The sequence below is a fragment of the Lissotriton vulgaris genome, chromosome 7 (genome assembly GCF_964263255.1).
Source record: "Lissotriton vulgaris chromosome 7, aLisVul1.2, whole genome shotgun sequence".
Taxonomy (NCBI): domain Eukaryota; kingdom Metazoa; phylum Chordata; class Amphibia; order Caudata; family Salamandridae; genus Lissotriton; species Lissotriton vulgaris.
The window spans coordinates 321413820-321434001 of NC_141695.1; the positions used below are offsets into that span (position 1 = coordinate 321413820).

The window sequence follows — 20182 nt, forward strand, 5'->3', positions numbered from 1 at the left end:
CCGAATGTGACGGAGGTGGCCTGCCGATCCATGCGGCACCGCCAGGGCCAATTCAACCTCCGACTCGCCCTCCGACGAGGCAGCCGCCCGCATGGAGGGACGAGAGGGGCCCGGAAGGGGACGAGGGGCCCCCTTCCAGCCTCGACCCAGAGCGGGACGAGGAGGGTCCATAGACCCTGTGGCATCGCCCGGTCCAGTAGGCGCCAGCACAGTCAGCTCAGCTGTGGACAAGGCCACCGCCTGTCCAGGCGGCCGAGTGGGGCTCGGGGATACGACTCGAGCTCCAGCGACCTCCCGCGACACCACAGGGACTCCCGCGGGAGTTTACGGCGAGGCAGAGGTGCCGTGGTCCAAAGGAGGGACCCCCAGAGGGCCACACCCCAACAGCACCACATCCTCCAAGCCTGGATCCGAACCAGTCAGCGCTGGGGCAGGAGCTGTCGGCGACGCCGCGGAGGGCCCAGCGCAATGCAAGGGATCTGCTGACGCCCCTGGAGTGGAAGGCGGAGGAGTGGACGCCAGCGAGGCCTGCAAAGCCGCCGCATATGTCTCCGTCTGGACTCTCGACGCCCCCTCACCGGAAAACGGTGGATAGGAGGATGACACATTGGGCCGCATCACCAGCGGAGAGCCCACTCCCCCGGCAGGCCTAACACCAGCCCGCGGGGACAAGCTGCAACACTCACCCACCGGGGAGCGACGCTCTTGAAACATCGGAGAGGGATAAGGGCACCAACGACGGTCGTTTCTGAACCCTTCTGCCAAGGCTGATTGAAGGGATGAAGCCGCTCTTGAGAGACGCGCCGAAAGTAGTTTCATCCGGCACGCCTGCCGCAACTTCAAGTGTTGGCACGCCTCACAATCAGTAGTGCCGTGATCTTCCCCCAAACACCACATGCAAATGAGGTGAGGGTCCGTCGCCAACATAAGGCGCCCACGCGACATGCAAGTCTTTAAACCCAAAGACATTCGCACACAGTTCCACCAAAATATATCACAATGAGGAAAAAAGACAGAGACCGGATCCGCGTTGCACGCGGAAAAGGAAAAAAAAACGGACGTAGGTGCACCGGGGTGGGACTTATGTGACCTCGCTGATGTCACGTGCAAGGACGACGCCTGAGCAGAGTCGCGGGATGCCGTGTGGAGAAGTGTGGCTCAATGATTAGAGCGGCAGACCCTGATGCAGAGTTCTAGCCCGGGACCAGGGTTCAATTCCCCGCCTCGGCGGGTCTTGGGCTCAAAAATTCCACTGACCTAATAATTTTCGCCTCGGTGCCTATTCCAATCCGCAACTCTGGGCAATAGCTTGCTTAATCTCCACAACGGCCCCCACAACGCTAAGGATGCCTGGCCTCCACCCTGGGGGTGCCCAGGAGTGGACGCCTCACCGGGAAAGCCAGGATGGGTTCCACAGTGGTATTCGTACAAGCGCCTTGAGACCCTTGCGGGTGAGTAGTGCGCTATACAAGTATCAATTTACGTTTACGTTTACGTCCCCCCGGCGCGCAGGGATGCTGTGGCAAAAAGTTTCCCGGTTCCAGTCTCACGCCTGGAGATAATTCTATGTCAAGGAATCTGCGGCTAGTAGTCTTTATAAGATCCCAGAATATAAAGATACATGTTTGCGTAAGGATGATTTTTACATTCTGTGTTTGAAAATACCACTATTAGAAAGTAGGTATTTTCTTGCTTAGCCATCCTGTGTGGCTCTGCTAGGTTTGTGTATTGACTGTCTGGCTTTGGAGTGACAGGGGCTGAGGATGTGCATTCTGTTCAGACAGCCACTTTGAGGGGTAGGGGGGTGGGGGGTGTCCTGACTTTCCAGAGCGAGTCAGGGCTGGGCTGAATAGATCTGGGCTGCATTCAGAGTAGGAGATTTCTTTTACACCTGAATAGGCCTGATCTGCCTTGGAAAATGCTGTCTCCTACTCCTGCCAGTAAGTCGCACCAGAGAGGTTAGAACTGGTTTTGGCTGGGCACCAGCTACCCTGAACTTCCTTGCTGGAAGTTCTGACCTGCCAGGAGGGGCTGATTGCTGAATTGCTGAATTGGACCTCTGGAGGTTGTTCCTGCTTTTGGGATTTGGGAAAGAGACACAACTGCGAGAAGCGAGACGCATCTGCACCCGTTTCCGATGCATCGCTGCAGAAATCAAGGCAGGAGAAATCTCTGCACATGCACCGATCTCCGAAGTCTGAGATCACCACGCCGATTCCGACATGGGCCCTGCTGTGCGGCTGCAAAAACCAATGCATCGTAGGACCGCGGTTAGAGAAACCAACGCAGCGCCGTTGCCACCGCATCGAGAATCGACACATCCCTGATCCCCACGCATTGCACCGGGCTGTCAAATCTGCAAGGACACCTGGGGCGCAGTAAGAAACCGACACATCACCTCCCAGCACAGTAAGAAACCGAGGCATCACCTCCCCTTCAGCAAGAACCGATGCATCACCTCCCCTGCGTGGCAATAAGGAACTGATGCATCACCTCCTCTCGAGTAAGGAACCAATGCATCATCTTCTCTGAGCGTAAAGAACCAACGCATCACCTTCCCTGCTGCTATTTTTGTTTATGATTGCGACACACCAAGGTACTCTGTGTTGTAAGCGTTGTATCTATGGGTTGCTATGGACAGAACTGTTTTTACCTTCTAAGAAGTACATTTTGATTATTGTATTGCGGATTTTTGTAGTTTTGATTTTCTTTGGTTTAATTAAAGATTACGTATTTTTCTAAACTGGTGTGGTGTCCAATTGTACCATTTTCACTGTATTAGTGTATGTGTGCACAAATGCTTTACACACTGCCTCGGAGCTAAACCTGCGCGTGCCAAGCTACCAGGAGGATGAAGCAGGAGATATTTTAGAAGTGCATCCCCTTACGCAGACTAGGAAGAAGGGTCCCTACTTAGAGAAAGGTCCAAACCATTGCCAGCTCGAGACCCCCATTTCTAACAATCACCAGAATTGTCATACACTCATTTATGTCCACTTTGAACTGACTGTCACAATAACACCATTGGTTCTCAAGCACGCCTTTTAATGATTTTCCATTTACATACATCCGTCCATACCAATCTGCTTCCTCCCAAATTGCTTGTCATCTTTCAACCTCTTTTCGTCTCTAGCTGGCCCTACTGTATTCGTATGTCCACACTCTCCCACCGTGCCCACGTTTAGCAAATTGTTGGTCTCCTCCATCTTGCCTGCTCTCTTTGTGCATTTGCCTCCAGTCACTCATTTTGCTATTCTGCAGGCTGCCCATCACCCACGTTGGTGTGTTCTTAGCATCACTCTTCTTGACTGTCCTAGTTTCCCAATAGTCTCAATCATTGCATATCACTATAAATGCACTTCGAAATTGCAAAGAAGAGAGCCAATAAGCAATATGTACATATACGAAAAAGCTTCCAGGTTGCCTGAAGAAAGGAACGATTTAAAACAATGACAGGGAAGGAGCACTAAGGCTGGGCCTAAAGCAAAGAGGTTACTCTGAGCTTTGAGAAGGAATATGCACACTGTAGCTGAAAAATTATGTTCTCAGAGAGCGAGGGGAGGCTCTACTTGGTGGGACATGGTTTGAGCATTCATTTGTTCTGCACAATGAGACAGAGCCCATTGGTAACTCATAGCTCATACTGTGCCTAGAGGAGCCTTGAGACTCTCACGGGTGAGTAGAGCGCTTTATAAACCTCTGATTGATTGATTGAGGAGAGGAGGGAAGTCTTATGTATGTGGAGAGGGAGGCCATGTGTTGTGCCAGAGAATAGAAAAGGTAAAGAGTTAGGTCCTACATGGAGTGGGCTGGACCCTTTTTAAACAGAAAAATACACAAACTGCCCACACCTTATACGTTTTCCACTACTTATTTTAAGAACTAAACCAAAAACAATTAATGACTTTTGATATTCTTTTTATACACTCTTTTTATCAAATTGGTAATGAAAAAAGAAACATGTATACATTCAATACTATTTACAACACATATACATATTACATGACATCACTACTCATAAAAAATAAATGCAACGTAAACATCCTACATACAAAACAAACAATACATCCCAATGTGTTTGTACTTCAATAAATTAGTATACAAAAATCAATATTCGAAAGAATAACTTTCAGACAAAGTCAGGGAAGGAGACTATTTCACCAAAGGGTGACAAAATTCACAACCAGCTAACGCTAGTTGACTCAATCAATGAGAGTGTTCGCTCCTTAGGTTTTGCCAAAACCTAAGGAGCGAACACTCTCATTGAGTCAATCAATGAGAGTGTTCGCTCATTGAGTCAATCAATGAGAGTATTCGCTCCTTATGTTTTGCCAAAACCTAAGGAGCGAACACTCTCATTGAGTCAATCAATGAGAGTGTTCGCTCATTGAGTCAATCAATGAGAGTATTCGCTCCTTAGGATTTGCCAAAACCTAAGGAGCGAATACTCTCATTAGGGTCAATCAATGAGAGTGTTCGCTCATTGAGTCAATCAATGAGAGTATTCGCTCCTTAGGTTTTGCCAAAACCTAAGGAGCGAATACTCTCATTGAGTCAATCAATGAGAGTGTTCGCTCATTGAGTCAATCAATGAGAGTGTTCGCTCATTGAGTCAATCAATGAGAGTGTTCGCTCCTTAGGTTTTGCCAAAACCTAAGGAGCGAACACTCTCATTGAGTCAACTAGCGTTAGCTGGTTGTAAATTTGGTGTGGTTTAGTTGTTTTTGGTTTAGTTCTTAAAATAAGTAGTGTAAAATATATATGGTGTGGGCAGTTAGTGTATTTTTCAGAGAATAGAAAAGGGGCATTTAGAGAATGGAGGTTAAGTAATGAGCAGGCATGCTATGTAAAAACGGGAAATCAATACCTAATGATGATGGAGCACTCACAGTGTGCCTGGGAGCCAAAAAAAGCTAGGAGAAGAGAGACCAATTATATTATGCCTGGTGGAGAGTGAACATGCACGCTACCCACACAACAGTCAGGTTTGTGCCAGAATGGTCAGCAACTAGTACTAAATCTGAACATTAAAGTAAGAGCACAAAAACAGTATGTACTGAGAGTCTCTGTGCCCGTAACAGAGTGAGGTGATTCACTGGGGGCAGGAGAAAATGCACAACCTTGCAGTGTTCCAAGAGGAAGAAGCACTTGCATATCCTCCATTCATGTGAATATCTAACTAAATGGGTGCATTGGTAATAGAAGCTTTGCATGTACACCAGTACACTTGTATGGCTAGGGGTTGGGAATCTACATGTCTGGCAACGAAAGGAAACAATATTGCAGGAGGGGCGAAGGGATACCTGTGAAGATGGTCTTCCTCTTGCGCAAAGCAGAAAAGTTGTCGAGAAGTGGAGTGAGGATTCCCTGCATTGTCCCAAACATCGTGCTCAGCCCCAAGTTGAGAAGCATGAAGAAGAAGAGTACGGACCAGAATGGTGAGGCAGGAAAGTGTGTCATGGCTTCTGTGAAGGCGATGAACGCCAGACCTGTGCCTTCCACTCCCTGAGAAGGACATGAGAAAGGAAAGGATTATTGATGCATACTGCTATCTCAGCAAACAGTTCCTATTTCCAGTATATAAGTCATCAGCTCCTATTGCTAGAAGAAGCATTAGACAAATGTGCAACATAAAGACAATGCAGAACACAAACTAGTGGTGCCAATACCACCTCAACCCCCGCAAGGCAAAGCCAATGAAAACAACAACATGAAGTTCAGTCATCACAGACTTTGGCTATATGTACTGCAAAATACAAACGTCTGTGTTGACAAAACCGTAGCTCAGGGGTTGATTGCTAGAAAGAAGGTGATGGAAATGAGGACGCACCTTGTTCATCTCGTTCTCCACCTTACAGTGCTCAATACCATGCAGCTGCAATGTGTGGTTATCAATCTCTGAAATGCTAAGGAACCACTTGCTGTACTCCTCAGAGGTAGTGATGTTCTCGGTCGGAAGAAACAGGGCTGGTACACTCAGAGTAGTGACCAGGTCCACTATCTTTGCCACATTTCTAACAAAGGAAGAGAGAAAGAGTGAAATTTGTAGTTCTGCCAAGTGAATTTCTAGCAGTGAGAATTACAGTAGTATCATTCACCAGATCACCAAGCACCTACAATTTCCGTTTTTCTCAACTCGCTTGCATCATTCCATACTGTTGAACCATGCCACATTAGCATCCATAGGTGTGCCCTGTATTCATTGCCCTGTTCTCAATGCCCAAGGTTCTTGTTCAAATCTGAGCCCTCTGAGTAGGTTTCACTTAGCAGTGAACAGTCAAATATAATTTACCTAAGTCGTTGTAATACTATTAGGATTATATGTAAACACACAGAGGCACTGAGTGTAGTATGCTATGTCTCACTTTTGTTGAATTTGCAATTCCATCCAATCATCTCAATATTAAAATATGACATTAATGTCAACATCTGTGTTCTCAAACTAACCAAAATATCAAACATGCTCTGTCAAAACGAAAGCATTCATCCTCTGATTCACTGGTTCTTAACCTTTTGACTTCTGTGGACCCCACTTAATCATTACTAGAACCCGGGGAGCCCCACTGAATCAACATTGGAATCCAGGGATCCGCAATGAGTCATTACGGCAATCTGGGGATGATTTGAACTGCAGAAAACACACACAAAAAACAGAAACAAGCATTCAAACAAATGTACAGATGATGAAATATTTCAAACAAACATAAAATTAAACCTTTAAATGGGAAGGTTTGAGCTTTTCTAAATTTAATTGAGGCTACTCATTGTCCGCATTCTATTTTGTTTGATGTACTTGTATAGCTCACATTAATCAAACTGAGCATACTAACTTAATTTTGGGCATCCGTTTTGAAATTCCTTCAAATCTACGGCATGAGTTCATTTTTACATTTAGTTTCTTCAGTTATATGCACTTTATTAATCTGTTAATAATACTTAATTTTCAAAGCAGTCGCGGATCCCGAGTAGGCTTTGCTGACTCCCCCCCACCCCCTACAGAAGTCCCCGGACCACAGGTTAAGAACCACTGCTGTAATTAAATTGAGCTACTCCATTTGAAGCTATGAAAATATCCACTCCCTGTTTGCATCAAATAAGTTAGGTAAAGATACAATCATCTCACCTACACAATTCATAAAAATAACAATTCAGGAGAGCAAGTATGTATCAATGGGAAAGTAAAACAAACCAGACTAGATCGATAAATTGAAACATTAATTCATACAAACTTCCAATCCATGCCAACATCTATCCCAACACAAATATACAATTATCTCCTCAACATAAGTTTATCAGCCTACGGTTTATGCCAATGTAAAACAGAGATCCTCTGGACGATTCCAAACTAACCACTGAACATAAAAATAATCACATAGATCAAGCAAAAATTCAAAATTAACCTCTTGAACATAAATGAAGCTGAAAGTCTATCCATCAACATAAATTCATTCAAACATTCACTTCACAGAATACACCTATCCTAATTTGCCAATCCTCAGTTGTACTCACTCTTCAATGCAGCGATGTGTAATAATGTTAGCGCGGAATCCAAGAACAGCAAAAACCACCAGTGTGGCCAGGATAGACGTCATGAAGTTTATGAAGGATACGAGAATGGCATCAAAGTGGCAGTTGTTGTTATGGTTGTTGTAGCTGGAGTAGGCAATTACACTACCAAAGCCAAGGCCAAGTGCAAAGAAAACCTGGGTGGCAGCCTGACGCCACACCTGGATGTCACCCCAGATCTCCAGCTGCAAAAAGAAACGAAGGGAGAGAAAATATTACTCTTGTTCTGACTGCAGACATGATAATGGCTGACAGGTAGTTGAAAACACTGGTTAAAACAGGGACGGGGAAACGGTTGGTGAGAAGGGTAAGGTTCTCAGTAGTAGGAAAAGGTTGGATCTACCAGTACAGGCTGAACACCTGCAGCATAGCCTTCACATGGAAACATGTATTTACCTGTAACTACAGTACTCATGTGCGCTATTTTACATGGACTAAACATGCATTGAATTATTCTCAGTTCATAAGTCTAGACATCCTTGGTACAGTAGACTAGCAACATCAATATCCTTGCCCAGCCATTTTCTTATATGAGTATTTGTTTCCGAGCCATTGTAATTGAGACTAAGTATCACCACACTAACCTGCTCCACCCACACTCCCCAGAATACCATCTTAAGACAGTTCAGCACAAGTGTGCTAGTTTTGCACAAGCCCCACACTGAGTTATAAAAGACACCTAACTGGAGAGCTGTGGTTAGAAGGAATTAACTTTGATATTTAAAAAATGTGTGTGAATTACGATAAATAGCAGTATGTGTAATATGCATGCAGGAGTGATGACTTCCTTATTTAAAGAGGCTCTTCAGCACCATCTGCTCCACTCTTAACTCTCTTCTTATCTGGAGATCAAGGTCGCAGCGCTGATCTCCTGCAGCAGCAGCAGCAGCCCAGTGTGAAATATCACAGTCACTGCCACAGCTGTATCAGAATATGCCTTAACAATCATATACTCTTCTGTCGGCTCGGTCGCATTATATGCTAATGTATGGTGGAAATTATCTACATATTATGTTTTTTGCCTAATATAAACAAACAGGTTACAGCAATAAAAGAAATCATAGGCATAGATATATTACAAAAAGTAGATATTGATTCATAATAAATATACAGCCATAAAAATTCCTAAACGACAGCTAAAAAACAAAAACAAAAAAAAACACTAATAGAGTGCAAGAATATAAACAATTTGATTTTGGTTGAGTGCAACCTAAGAGCACAGCCAAAAAAAGACAATCATAAGAAATAGCAGCAGCAATTCTGATAGGGCTGATTAAATAATCCCAAATTAGCTAATGTTTTTAGATTAATTAACAACTCGCTATATATGTAGGGAAATCCAAGCTGTGAGTGGCCATCTGTTCCTAATAGCAGTACCTCCCTTAAAAAAAAAAAAACAATTTCCCGGCCTATTGATTCTATGCAGACAGGTGGAAAATATAAGAGGCAGGTCCGCGCCTTCAGCCTGCATCTAAAACACCGAGTCCCCTCCACTCCGCCCCATTGCGAGATTGTTGCAGGTCAGTGTTATATATAAATCAAACAAACAGGGTTTTTAAATGCTGCGACTGTAGGTTGGCAGAGCGCAAAATAGAGCCCCCCATTTCTAAGGATTCCAAAAAAAAGAATCTGGAAGCCCTAGCCTGACCTGCCACTTCAGGCTATCTGCAGATTATCTGACTGGAAAAGGCTCGACATAAACCAATCAGCGAAGTCTGTTTGCTCTGCCCATAAAGATGCACAGTGCTTGTCAAAATTATGCTTGTGCAGAGCTCTTTCAATTCTGAAAAAGCTAGCAATGCCATAACTGATTTAGTATGAACCCTGCAGGGACTTATAGATACATCGGTAGTTGGCCTTGAGCACCCCTTGTCAGTGCAAATCTGGCATATTGTTGTTTTACTGAACAAGCTTAAAATTCAGAAACACGTCTAGTAGTAATTGTAATTACAATGAAAGCTTTTATTCCAAAGTTTCATCTGGAGCTGTAGGAGTTTTGGAACCACTAAAATGGTGTTTGACCTCCAGGTGGCCTTTCTGAAGGAATGTCCCTCTGGCAGCACAGTTCACAGGTGAGAGAGGATCAGCCTTGGCAAAGCTACTTCAAGACTTCTTGCCCATAGTTATGCTTTGCTTATATCCTTTGGCTTCCACGTTTGCACTGGTCTCTGCCATTAGCATGCAGTCGGGGGCTACGGTCAGCCAACTCTTGGGTTGCTGGCATTCAGTCATGCTTTGTACCACACGCCTTTAGCCAAGGCCTGCGCATGTGCAAAATGCACATCAGTACTATAGTAATTTATTTATCCAGCTACATTTCATTTTAAGGTCAAGGGCACCATCTCTATATTGAGGAATCCCTCTTAATCAACGTTCCGTGCCGCTGGCCAATACTGAGAATTTTCTACTGAAGTTATGGATGTATGGCTTATGCTTCCATCAATCTAGAGCGAAACAAAAGGGGATGATGAACGGAGCGTTTGAGCAAATCAAACACTCACCCCCAGTCAACTGATCTGGGTTTAATCGATCACCATTCTTTAGCTCACTCAGCCACCCCAGACACCCCATATGCAAATCAGTCTGACCCTGTGCCTCATGGGAACAGTCCAGCCCGAACTGCCAAGCCATGTCTTTCCTGGACCGGAATCAAGCATCCTAGGACCAGTTTCTGGCTATCAGCCATCTTCAGCCAGGATAGCTCGACTCCAGTGGTGTGGAGAGCTCCGTCCATCATCCCCTTTTGTATCGCTTTGTTCGCCCTAAGTTGGCAGGGTAGGCTCAGACGTGAGTCCCTTGCTCACTTGGCCACTGGATTTAAGATAGCCTGGCTGATAAGGATTATGAATCCGAAACCGGTCCCAGGATACTTGTTTCCGGTCCAGGGAAGACATGGCTGGCAGTTCGGGCTGGACTGTTCCCATGAAGCACAGGGTCAGACGATTTGCATATGGGGTGTCTGGGGTGGCTGAGTGAGCTAAAGAATGGTGATAGATTAAACCCAGATCAGTTGACTGGGGGTGAGTGTTTGATTTGCTCCAACGCTCCGTCCATCACCCCCTTTTGTATCGCTCCATCAATATAGAGGCACAGGTTGATGTCGAAGGCTGCACAAAATAGTTGAAAAGCCTCTGAAGCACCTGTTTAGGGAACTAAGCAGGTAATTATTCCTTTTTCTGGCGTGCAGGTACAATGATTTGCGTCGCTGCCCTATTGATTCAGCAGCTACCAACATAGCATAGGCAAGTTAAAGTAGTCACAGTACTATAAAGAAGGATATACCTTGTGTGTACCCTCTGTCAAACAGCGATTTGCGCTCTGCTAGAGAAGTGAAATCACAACACAGACCTCCCCCAGAGGACTAAAAGTTGTTTAGTTTACACAGAGGCTTTAACTGAGGCTCCACTACTTCTTAGTGTAAAACAATATCCTGGCATCAATCATCTGGACAGATGAGGGGAAACTGGAGTACCATCAGCGTAGTCAATTTGTCTTCCTCCCTCCTACAGTTTGCTGCTTATCTGTTCTTTTTCTTCTAAGTGGTGTGTGGGAAAATGATTCAAATCCTCTTTCCACCCTAAAAGCTCAATTTTCTTCTCCCTTCAGAACAGAAAAATCAGGTAAGATAAGATCTGGTAGATCTTATATAAGTGACAGGGTTGTAATCAACTGGAAGGGACAGGGTTAAGCTGATGGGTAGCCATATCCCACAGTCAATGGACTTGAACAGCATATCATTGTCAATCAGGGGATCGTCAACATGTACACAATGGCTGTATCATGTATTTATGTACATAGAGGTAATTGTGGAGTTTGAAGTAGATCAATGGTGGGAGCTCCAAGTTATGATTCAGGATTATTTACACCGGAGCAAGATTTTTACTGGCGGTGCATCTTATGTGGCAATATGCTGTTCCCTGAAGGGATGTGATTTTCGCATCTTTCTCAAGAGCACAGACAGACACTCTCACTCATAAAACAGCTAGTAATAATATGAGGCTGGACAGAGCTTAGGGTGATCCACTTCATTGGCTGAGACAGAAAGGCCCAAATAATTCGCTGCAAAGGTACTGACTGATATGTTTACATTTCTACTGCTACATTAACCCCTCCCCTGCTGATGACAGAACCGCTCCGTCATCAGCTGCGGTGGCGCTGTGCTGATGACGGAGCGGTTCCGTCATGGCCCGCCCGACGCTCCTGCGTGGGGTGAATTCTGCGCCTGCGCTGAGCGTTCTATTGAGCGGGCGGGGCCATGACGGAACCGCTACGACATAAGCACAGCACGACCGACGCTGGTGACGGAGCGGTTCCGTTACCAGCATGCGCCCGCCGTATTTCCGCCCCGCCCCCTTAGCACTGCGGCAGAATAGCCGCCGCAGTGAAGGGGTTAAAGTTCCACCCCACTTGACAACTGTAAATACTTCAAAACAAGTACATCTATTAAAAAGATCAACTACTGGAGATTCATTATTTTATCAATTGAAAAGGAATTTCAAACATATCTTAAGGTTGGTTATTCAAATGTCTTCATGATTCTCTTTCATGATAAAGGTTTTCAGTTCTGTGGGCCTAAAAAATAATTGCTTAACTATTTGAATCAAGAGTATGGACTCTTTTAGAAAGAAATGCATTCAAATATATAGCTAGGTGCTCATGATGTAACCTTTTCGCTGCAACACAGCAACTTTTATTTGCCCTAATAAAGCAGTGTTTGTTTGGCCACGCTGACACAGGACTTCTCAAACGTGCACTCAAAATAAGGTTAACTGACGAGTGGCACCTTCAAATTCAAATACATGTAAAACACGACAGGCCTTTTGAAAATATCTGCCCTCGAAGAAATGCTGATTTTCAAGTTGTAGTAAAATCAGCCTGATGTTCAGCACTGGAGATCCTCTCCAGTCCTACATATGGATTTACTTCTATAGCCCAGCTAAAAATGCTGCATGACTGTGCCTGTGTTATATTCCTGGCTAATGCGTCTTTAAACAGGAGACAGTGGAGGATTAGGCTTCCTGCCTTCTAACCTTTCTCTTGACTCTTGTGTAGATATTCTCTGTTGCAACTAATCACACTACTTAAGAAAAACGTTGGTCCCTCTCTTGTACTGTTATATAAAACACTATTCTTATTTTATATAACTAACAGGAAAGTTACCTGTCGAGTTTTGGGATACACTAGCCAATATTTAAGCAACATATATAGTGACCCTATTAAGGATTTTTAAGTCTGCTTGTTTGTTGCTTACATTTTGGCTAATGTATCCCAATACTCGAGAGGTAACTTTCCTGTTGGTTATATAAAATAAGAATAGTGTTTTATATAACAGTGCAAGACAGGGACCAAAGTTTTTCTTAAGTGCTGCATACACCCCCTCCGTGTAATAACTCATAGGGGTAGCTTCCTCTGTTTTTTTGACTAATCACACTACGCCCAATAGCACCTCACAGAACAGACTGCCATGACTATTACTGAGCAAACTGACCAATGGCCTTGCAGACTTTTTCGGGCAAGTTTCTCTCCCTAAACTCATTTGATTTTAATTCACATGCTAAGCTTTTCACTCGTCTAAGAATATCTTGAGCTCCCATTCAGTCTATGCAGTTCTTGCTGATTACCTGTTGACAAGCACTTGTTTTGAAGCCAAACAAGGTGAAAGAGAACAGAAAAGTTACCTACTTGTAATCTTAGTTCATTCATCATGGGTTTTCATTCTGAATTCATAAATTGCAGACTATCTATGTGCAAGTGTGGGATCATGGACCACTGTCTTTAATACACACTGATTTTTAGTGGAATAAAATATAAAAAACGAAAGCAAGAAGGTATCGATACAAATATAATTATTAAAAAAAAAAAATCAATCAGCCAGGTAAGTCATATTAAAGTAAAGTATTTTTGCTTGAAAACACCACCCAAAGCCACACGGTCTGCCACCGCAAACTAAGAACACGCTTCCAAGAAGCCGGAATCCAGAAGAAGGCCCTGGACTGGACCACGTCCTTCCTCTCCGGCAGAACCCAGAGAGTCCACCTCCCGCCCTTCCGATCCGAATCCACCGACATCATCTGCGGTGTACCCTGGGGCTCATCCCTCAGCCCGACCCTGTTTAATGTCTACATAGCACCCTCGCTCAAGTGGCCCGCCAGTATGACCTGAACATCATCTCCTACGCCAACGACACTCAGCTCATCCTCTCCCTCACCAAGGACCCACACACCGCCAAAACCAACCTCCACGAGGGAATGAAGGCAGTCGCCAAGTGGATGAAGAGCAGCCGTCTGAAACTGAACTCAGACAAGACGGAGGTCCTCATCATAGGTCCCACCCCCTCTGCGTAGGACGACTCCTGGTGGCCGACCACACTGGGAGCAGCACCAGCACCCATGGACCACGCACGCAACCTGGGGTTCATCCTCGACTCCTCCCTCTCCATGTCGAAGCAGGTCAACGCCATCTCCTCCTGCTACAACACCCTCCGCTTGCTCCGCAGGATCTACAAGTGGATCCCGACTGAAACAAGAAGAACTGTGACCCAAGCCCTCGTCAGCAGCAGGCTGGACTAAGGCAACGCACTCTACGCAGGAATCCAGGCCAAACACCTGCGACGACTACAACGCATCCAGAACGCCTCAGCCACACTGATTCTTAACATCCCCCGCCGTAGCCACATCACCTCCCACCTAAGAGACCTGCACTGGCTCCCAGTCAACAAGAGGATCACCTTCATACTCCTCACCCATCACACAAAGCAATCCACAACACCAGACCAGCCTACCTGAACGACAGACTCAACTTCTACACCCCCGCCCGCCAGCTCCGCTCTGCCAGCCTCGCCCTTGTCGCCGTCTCATAGATCCAACGTATGACCTACGGCGGCAGATCCTTCTCATTCCTGGCCGGCAAGACCTGGAACACCCTTCCCACCCATCTACGGCAGACCCAAGACCTGCTCACCTTCAGAAGGCTCCTCAAGACCTCTTCGAGCAGCAGCAGCACCCCTCCCTCCACCCCCTCCACCTTGAGACCCGCACAGGTAAGTAACGCGCTTTACAAATTCACTGATTTGATTTGACTCTCTACGCAATAATTGTAGGCAAACGGACATTAACAGAGGAGAACTGCTAGCTATAGTTAGCCAGGTAACTCTTCCAATTTAAGATATATGTAGATCTTGAGGAAGGATGTTGGTTTTTATCAGATTAGTCATGCAATCATCTGTAAGATTTAAGTGATTGTATTGCAGGAGGGTTAAGCTTAGTGAATGAAAAAAGACGTTGGAGAATGTTACAAGACATGCTGTGGTGGAAATGGAGTCTGAATTGAAGTCTCCTCTGTGGAAAAAAGGATTACAGCAAAAGATCTAGGTGCTAAAAATGGCAAGGTCACTCCAAAGCAATGAGAATCACTTTGGACTCTGCATCCAGCCCTCCGCCCACCGAAAGTAACGTTCAAGATTCAGACAGCCAAAACATGCAAAAACGTCCCTCACTAGTTTATCAAAATATCATTCCAGAGGAGTAAAGAATCCAGAGCATTTTGAGATTTGGCCAGTAAATCTTTGCTTTGGAGTCAATACACTGAGAATAAAACAAAGAACAGCTCCTTATTTAACACCCACGCATTGCCTTCTAGGTGCCTGCTGAGCTGATCTGCTTTTTAATTGTAAAGCTCGGGAGATGTGTTGCAATGTTGCAGATGTCTCATTTTAGAAGCAAAAGCCAGATTAACTGAGCTCCCTTGGAAAGGATTTTGTACCCTGTTCCGATTGCACATGGTGGTGGTGTTCTCCATTTGAAGTAGAACCAAACTGTATGAGGGCTGTAGTAGGAAAGATTTTAGGCATAAATGGACTGGCCTCAAATTGAACATGCTGCTGTTCCTTTAGCGACCTTTTCCCTTGGGTTGTCAGACTATTAACGTAAGCACACCAATCCACCATATTTATTCTGTAGAGGACCCCTTGCAACATATTCTATTCCATCATGAGATATTATATACAGCTTTTTTGTTCATTAGCTGATGTTATCTCTATATCCAGACCTCTGAAACCAATCTTCAACACATTTCTGTAAGAATCTCGTATGCAATCTGACATCCAGCATTAGGAATATTTACCATGCCAGCTAGTTCAGAAGCAAAGACTTCACTGACCGTAGGACAAGACTGTCTGGTGTACTTTTTGATCTCCAAATGTAGATGTGGGCATATTAGAGATACCACCATCATCCTGGATGTATCTATTTTCAACCATTTGTTCAGGGATGTTTGATTTATGATAAAAACGCAACACTTATGTCTGTGACAATAAAACAGCAAGAGAGGTTGCTGTTACACTGTGGATTTAGTGCATCCTCCTGTGCTTATTTCTTTCACTGGAAATTTACTTAAATAACCAGTTCCTCCAGAAGGAAAGGTTTCAACAAACTGGTGAGATTTGGGACTGGGAGGCCTGAAATGCTGATCTTGCATCCATTCTGCACAATATCTTGCCCAGGGAATCTAGATGCCCGCTTTCGCTTATTGAAGGGCAGGGATAGGGCGCAGATTAAGCATCACACTGACCTTTTCAACAGACTTCTAGAGAATCAAGAGTAACATTCATTCTCTTTTAGGAATTGTGCATCAGATTCGGCTGCTATAGATTTCTTCTCTTATTGCCTCATGCCTGCACACAGAGGAAAGAATATAAAAGGTACACTCTACGGATCTGACGAGGCTAGGAACCAACTAAGAATATAAAAGGTACACTCTACGGATCTGACGAGGCTAGGAACCAACTGCACACAGAGCTTTGCCTGTTATTTGAGTGGCAAGGTGAAAAACATGTGATTAAACAACTAAGTGACTGTTTTATTGTGCAGCTGGATAAGCACTGTTAGTATCCTCATAGAAATCTGGTATGTCAACTGGAGAAATAATTGAAGGGATAAAGTCTAGAAACTGAGGGGGAACGGTGTGCCTCCTGGCTGGTGCATCCATAGCGATACTCCTGGGATGCTAGGGTTGCTCTTCAGAAGGACCATCTTCATTAGAACGTACTATCCTAGGACAGTGTCTAGAACGAAACAGCTGAATGCCTGGGACTTTCCTTTCCATATCATATTTTTCTAGGCTGTTCTGCTAACTTGTCTTGGTCTTTTGTGGCAATGTTTTTTGAGTCTTTGCCTTTCTTAATTTGAAAGTGTCATGGTTGGTATTTTCGCTGTTTCCAGATGCCTGAGCGAATATTGTGGATAGATGTACTGCGTGCCATCCTTTGAAGATGAAATAGGTCTTAGCTCCTCTGGCAAGAGTTTAGAAGACTGAGAAGAAAGCAATAAAGGCTTGATCATTTTCCACAACCTTACGATTGACATCACAAAAGGCATATTTAACACTGGGTTAGAGAGAGAGAGAAAGCCTGAATGATGCATAATCATTTGAGTTGGACAGTTGTATTCCTCAAAGGGTGCTTTGACATAGAATATCAACTTCACCCATGAGCGAGAGGGCTGCAGATGCCGAACTATGAGGGTCGACCCTCTTAGATTGTATCACCTGGCTCTTCATTAACTCGTAAATATTCGAAAAAAGCTCCTTAAACGCAGAGCATACCTGCAAACTACAAAACATGACTGCTGTTCATAATGCATTCATAAGTGGGCATTTTAAAAGCAATTCTACTTAGTTGGACAGCTTTTCTAGTCCTAAAGGAAAATGCTACTTACCAGTATGAATCTGTTCTTGGCATGTAGAGCTACAGAGTCGTACACTTAGCAATAGATCGCCACCTGGTGTTGGGCTCGGATGATTGCAGGTTGTTGTCTTCTTGGAAGAAGTCTTTGCAGTCACGAGATAGGTGACTCCTCCCTTGGACAATACTGCGCATGGTCATCGACTCCATCCTCAGATTGTTTTTCGCCATGATGGGAAATGATGGAGTTAGTAGAAGTAAAGAAAGAAGGATGACCATGCGTGTGCATCTAAGTAAGATGATTACTGGAACGGATACAAGTCCCGGGGAGGCGGGAGGGCGTGTACGACTCTGCAGCTCTACATGCCAAGAACAGATGCACACTGGTAAGTAGAATTTTCCGTTCAAGGCATATGAGCTGCAGATCATACACTTAGCAACGATTATGCAGCAGAGTCTCCCCTAGCGGTAGTCGCTTGTATCCGTTGCAGCAAACTGAAATTGTGCTTTAAGGACAGCTTGGCCTACTGCAGCTTGTTGCTTGGCTTGCACATCAACACAATAGTGTTTAGTGAAGGTGTGTAATGTAGACCATGTCGCTGCCTTGAATATGTCCTCTAGTGGTATGTTTCCTAAGAAAGCCATAGTGGCTCCTAGTTTGCGAGTGGAGTGCGCTCTAGGAGGAACAGTTAGTGTACGTTTTGCTTTTTGATAGCATATTTGAATACACTTTACAATCCATCTGGACATTCCTCCTTTAGAGATGGGATTGCCTTTGTGTGGTGGAGAGAAAGATACAAATAGTTGTTTTGTCTTTCTGAAGGATTTAGTCCTGTCTGTATAGTATAACAGAGCTCTTCTAACATCTATGGTGTGTAGAGCCCTTTCTGCAACAGAGTCCGGTTTTAAAAAAAACACTGGTAACTCTACTGATTGGTTAATGTGAAAAGGAGTAATAACTTTTGGTAGGAATTTAGGATTGGGCCTAAGAACCACTTTTTTTAGGATGTATTTGAAAAAATGGTTCTTCTATTGTGAATGCTTGCATTTCACTAACTCTTCTGAGAGAGGTGATGGCAACAAGGAAAGCAGTTTTCCATGTTAGGAATTGCAATTCACAATTATGTAAAGGCTCGAAAGGGGCCCCATAAGTCTTGTAAGGACCACATTTAGGTTCCATACTGGAGCAGGCGGTAACCTAGGCGGGATTATTTGTTTTAATCCTTCCATAAATGCTTTAATTGCAGGTACTCTAAAAAGAGATAGATGTTGCCTATTTTGTAAATAGGCTGCAATTGCTCCCAGATGCAGGCGTATGGAAGAATAAGCCAAATTGGACCTTTGTAGGTGTAGAAGGTAACAAATAATATTCTGGATGGAAACATCCAGTGGATCAATATGATTGTTGTTCCAATATATTGCAAATCTTTTCGACTTAGCCGCATAACATGCTCTGGTAGTGGGTCTTTTAGCTCCTTTAATTATGTTCATACAGTCTGGTGGTAGGTTTAAGTAACCGAACTCTAAGACTTCAGGAGCCAGATCACCAAATTCAGTTGGCTTGGCTCTGGGTGTCTTATTTCTCCATGGTTCTGTGTTAACAGGGATGGCGTGAGTCTTAACTTTTGATGCAGAACCAGTGAGAGATCTAGTAGTGCGGTGAACCACAGCTGACGTGCCCATGTGGGAGCCACCAGTATTAGTTTGAGAGATTGTTGTCTGAGCTTACGAACTACTAGTGGAATGAGTGTGAGAGGCGGAAAAGCATACGCAAATCTGCCTGACCAGTTCATCTATATCGCATTCCCCTCCGACCGTGGGTGTGGAAACCTGGCGGCGAAGGTTGGGCATTTTGCATTCTCGTGGGTAGCAAACAGATCTATCTGTGGATGCCCCCACCTTTGGAAGAATGGTTGAAGAACTTGTGGATGTATCTCCCATTCGTGAATCTGTTGTGACTGACGACTCAACAGATCTGCTATCTGATTGTGAATCCCTGGAAGGTGTTCTACTGTCAGGTGTATGTTTTGAGTAATGGCCCATCTCCAAATGTTCTGTGCAAGCTGGGACAGTTGGAGAGAATGTGTCCTCCCCCTGTTTTTGTATATAATACATAGCTGTCATATTTTCCGTCCAGATTAGGACAGCTTTGTTTCTTACTTGTACCTGAAACGTTTTGAGTGCTAGGAAGATTGCTAGCAGCTCTAGATGGTTGATATGGAATTGTCTTTGTTGGTTGTTCCTTTGGCCTTGTGTGGTATAATGCAAGAGGTGGGCTCCCCATCCTGTGAGGGATGCATCTGTCGTGAGCACTATCTGCGGAACAGGATCTAGGAACGGCCGTCCCCTTATCAAGTTTCTGGTGTTCCACCATTGCAGAGAGCGATATGTACAGCTGTCTATCAACACCAGGTCTGTGAGCTGACCTTGAGCCTGATTCCACTGCTGTGCTAGACATTCTTACAATGGGCGCATTTGCAGTCTTGCGTGAGGAACTATGAAGATGCAAGACGCCATCATGCCTATTAATCTCATGAACACTCTGGCTTGGAGAGAGTGCTGATGTTGAAAAAGGGAGAATAATGTCTGAATGCTCTGTGTTCTGGCTTGACTGGGATACACTATAGCTGTAGATGTGTCTATGGTAGCTCCTAGATATTGATGAACGTGCGAAGGCTCTAGATGCGACTTGGTGTAGTTTATTTTAAACCCTAAGTCGTGCAATGTTTGAATTGTTTGTTTTGTACACACTGTTTGAACGATTTTGCTTTTATGAGCCAATCGTCTAGGTAAGGGAAGACATGTATCTGTTGTCTTTTGAGATTTGCTGCTACTACTGCTAAGCACTTTGTAAACACTCATGGTGCTGTTGTGACCCCGAATGGAAGGACCTTGAACTGATAGTGCTGTACTTGTATGACAAACCTTAGATACTTC

General features: G+C 44.6%; 1 protein-coding gene across 1 annotated transcript in view; it reads right to left on the reverse strand.

Annotated features, from left to right (window-relative positions):
* Positions 1 to 20182, reverse strand: part of LOC147701479 (sodium-dependent neutral amino acid transporter B(0)AT2-like) — a 155317-nt gene that overhangs the window by 30015 nt on the left and 105120 nt on the right. The window contains exons 7-9 of the mRNA XM_086930152.1: positions 7510 to 7751; positions 5831 to 6014; positions 5304 to 5505 (exon numbers count right to left, since the gene is read on the reverse strand). Coding sequence (XP_086786278.1) covers positions 5304 to 5505; positions 5831 to 6014; positions 7510 to 7751 — 628 coding nt within the window. The remainder of the gene's footprint in view (positions 1 to 5303; positions 5506 to 5830; positions 6015 to 7509; positions 7752 to 20182) is intronic.